This window comes from Vigna radiata, unplaced genomic scaffold (assembly GCF_000741045.1).
Source record: "Vigna radiata var. radiata cultivar VC1973A unplaced genomic scaffold, Vradiata_ver6 scaffold_51, whole genome shotgun sequence".
NCBI lineage: Eukaryota > Viridiplantae > Streptophyta > Magnoliopsida > Fabales > Fabaceae > Vigna > Vigna radiata.
In genome coordinates, this window is record NW_014542732.1 from 1,942,720 (window position 1) to 1,945,973 (window position 3,254).

At 35.1% G+C, this 3,254-nt stretch overlaps 1 protein-coding gene across 3 annotated transcripts; it reads left to right on the plus strand.

Moving 5' to 3' along the window:
• Nucleotides 1–278: 278 nt before the first annotated feature.
• On the plus strand, nucleotides 279–2,707 carry LOC106780686 (E3 ubiquitin-protein ligase RZF1). Of its 3 annotated transcripts, none has more exons than XM_014668984.2 (2): nucleotides 279–462; nucleotides 1,511–2,707. In XM_014668984.2, exon 2 carries the CDS (start codon nucleotides 1,562–1,564, stop codon nucleotides 2,477–2,479), a length of 918 nt encoding a protein of 305 aa, XP_014524470.1. In that variant the 5' UTR covers nucleotides 279–462; nucleotides 1,511–1,561; the 3' UTR covers nucleotides 2,480–2,707. The 3 variants fall into 3 exon arrangements, with proteins under 3 accessions (XP_014524470.1, XP_014524469.1, XP_022632796.1); XM_014668983.2 differs by having other exon boundaries at nucleotides 280–462; nucleotides 1,528–2,707; XM_022777075.1 differs by lacking the exon at nucleotides 279–462 and having other exon boundaries at nucleotides 504–2,707.
• The last annotated feature ends 547 nt before the right edge of the window (nucleotides 2,708–3,254 follow it).

Genomic DNA, 3,254 nt, shown 5'->3' on the forward strand with positions numbered 1-3,254 from the left:
TAAAATTAAATAATGATAAAAATCATATTATTTAGTTAGTTTTAATATTTTCTTCTCAATTATGTGAACTAGCACTAAAACGTGGGTATAAAAAATTAATATTGACATGACATAAAATAATAAACACTATTTGTTTTATGGAAAATTCTTTATTTGAAGTTACAGTTGGTATGTTTATACGTGCGTCATCTCATCTTGGTGAACCTTTCCTTCACGAAATTAAGTATAGAATAATAAAAATTCTCAATTTGTGAAAATTACAAGAAATTAAATATAGAATAGTCAAAATTTTGAACATGTGAAAATTACAAAGAAACTTGGCTTCAGTGGGAACACCCCCATCAATTGTATAGAGTTTCTTCTACTTTCTCTCTCCACCAAGCTCAGAATCTTTTGCAACTATGCTCTGAGTTTTTTCATTCATTTTGGTTTCTTCTTTTGTCTTTCTCTTCCTTTTCATTGGTAAGTTCACTCTCATAAATTCTGATTTTTTTCTTCTTCTTGCTATTCATTATGTTTTTTTCAGTGGATTCTAGGTGGGTGTGAACTCAGAATGATATTTGGAGTGATGGGTGTTTGTTTATATGCTTTGATGACAACATGGTGTGGTTTTTGTTGGATTTTAGTTTTCAGTTTGCTTTTGTTGTGTTGCCTTCACTATCCTTTGTTTCTGGCTGTGGTTATGTTTGAGGAAAAGCTCTGTTTCTGTTGTAGAAGCTAGCTGGTTCCTGCATGAATTCTGTTCCTCCTTATTTCATGTGGTAATTGATTTGTTTTGTTTAGGGTAAAATTTAAATCATTTCAATCTGTCTGAGAAGTTATGGAGCTTTGTCTCCCTTTAAAATTGTTGGACTTGACCGGTTTTCTATTGGGATTATGGTAGGAAGAAGAACTCCTCTGATAATCCAAAACCCATTCGAAATTTTTTATTCTGGATATTTTTAGATGGATATTTTACATCCCTTTAATCAGGTTAATTCACGATCCTATGCGCTTACTGTAAATTTTGTTGAAATTCTTCATTATTCGATTACAAGAGATAGTTGACTATATAGTTGACCTTATGTTCACAGCTCTAACTTCTTGTGTTCATTGTAAGACCTCATTTAAATTTCCTTTCTTTCTTGGGTAATTATTTGTTTTCTGATTTGAAATGTGTTTATATCTGCTTGAAATCCAATCCAGATGCTTTGTCACTAGTTTACTTTAATGGGGGGTTCTTTTTATGTTTTCTTGTTCATATTGTTTTCTGAGTCAAATTTTTCAAAAGGCATTTCTTGATGTCCATAATAATGTTATGAAACTACCTTGTGACATGAAGTTTGATTATATTTTGGTACCTTTTCTTCTATCTTGTTGGAGTTTGCCATTCCTTATCTCTCTCAGATTTACCATTTGGCTTTTCTTAGGCATATAATATCGAGCATGTGGTGTTAGCTGCTTACATTTGTTGTCAATTTTATGACTCATTTTGTTAACTTCATCTGTGACTAAAATGACCCTTCTGAAGCTCTATACTTGGTGCAGAAGCATAGTGAAAGTTTGTAGTGAAAGAGAAAGCATGTCAAGTGGAACGACATACTGGTGTTATACATGCAGGCAGCCAATCTGGCTTGAATGGAGAGATGCAATTTGCCCTTACTGCGATGGAGGCTTTGTGCAAGAACTTTACGAGCTGCTGCGAGCAGTTTCAAGGCAACAAGGGTTTTCATCACAAAGGGAAGATTTTCATCACGTCCCTGACATTATGGATGCTGTAAGACATGTTATGGAGCAAAGAGGTTCCGAGCCAAGAGTTGGAGTTAGAGATGGTGTTGACAATTTCATGAGGCAGAGAATGGCTGGAAGCTACACAAACTTTGATGTCAGAAGGAGGTTTGGCAACACCCCTCTTCCTGATCAGACTTGGGGGGTCTATACCTCTGGTCCTTATCTCATATTTCATGGTCAACCTCCAGGGTTCACTGTCTCTAACAACAGTGGCTCAAGAAGTGGTTCTGGGCATGTTGATTTTGGTCACTACTTTCTTGGTCCTAGACTTGAAGGACTCATTGAGCAGCACATAACAAATGACCGGCTTGGTCCACCTCCTGCATCACGCTCTTCTATTGATGCAATGCCAACAATTAAGATCACAAATGAACACCTCCAATCTGATTCTCACTGTGCAGTTTGTAAGGAAAGGTTTGAACTGAGTTCTGAGGCCAGGAAAATGCCATGTAGCCACATTTACCACTCAGACTGCATTGTTCCATGGTTGGTCCAGCACAATTCCTGTCCAGTTTGCCGTGTTGAGCTGCCATCTCAAGGACACTCCAGTTCCCGAAGTAGTCGAATTAGGGGAGGAAGGAATGGTAGTGACAGTGGCAGTGGCACTGACAATATCTCAAGGAGAAGAGGAAACAGAGAGATGACCAGTGGAAGGAGGAATCTGCTATCATATTTGTGGCCATTTCGAACTTCTAGTTCAAATACTTGATCATTGTACTTAGACTGGGGAACCTACTCCTCTACAAGTCTTTGGCCTGTTCCAGAAGTAATCTGAAACTTTCGTTTCTTCTTCAACACAAGTGTAATTAGCTGTCACATAATGATTATGTTTCTGAAGATTGTGCTTTGAACTTGATCTCATTGATGCTAGATCGTAGAAATATGTGAAACTCTTTGTATATTCTTGGAAGCAATTTTCGTTTTATAGTTTCAGTTGTATGCATGGTCTTGTTTGAGAGATAAGGAAGGAAAAGGTTGAAGGATAAACAAATCATTTCCTTTACTATGAAAGTCACTACACAACACACAAGCATGATAACAGTCACCAATATTGGAAGTCCTACATCACTAAAAAAAATAAAACTAGTTTATAATATATAAGTGGGTCAAATCTCACTGTAAACTTAAAAGCTCACTTCATAATAATCAAACACTTCACTTTGCAATCAGGCCATAATAGAAAATTGGCATTTTTGAACTCAACCTCATTATTTATAAATTAAAGAATTTATGTATAAATTAAATGTTAGATTTAAAAAAAAATGAATGAGAAATAAGTTTTACAATATAACTCATACAAGTTATACTTTAGACGATTTTAGATGGTAGAGATGTTTTTATTTTATTTTATTTCTAATAGCACGTGAAAATGTTTCTTCAATAAGATTCATAGTTTTATACAGAATTTAATTTGGTTTGGTTTTAATGAACTACACATTAGTTTACCAAAATTTTGACCAATTCTTTCACAGTTTGGTTAATAG

Coding starts and splice junctions, on each gene's coding strand:
- LOC106780686 (XM_022777075.1), top strand. CDS start 1,496: ATGACCCTTCTGAAGCTCTATACTTGGTGCAGAAGCATAGTGAAAGTT.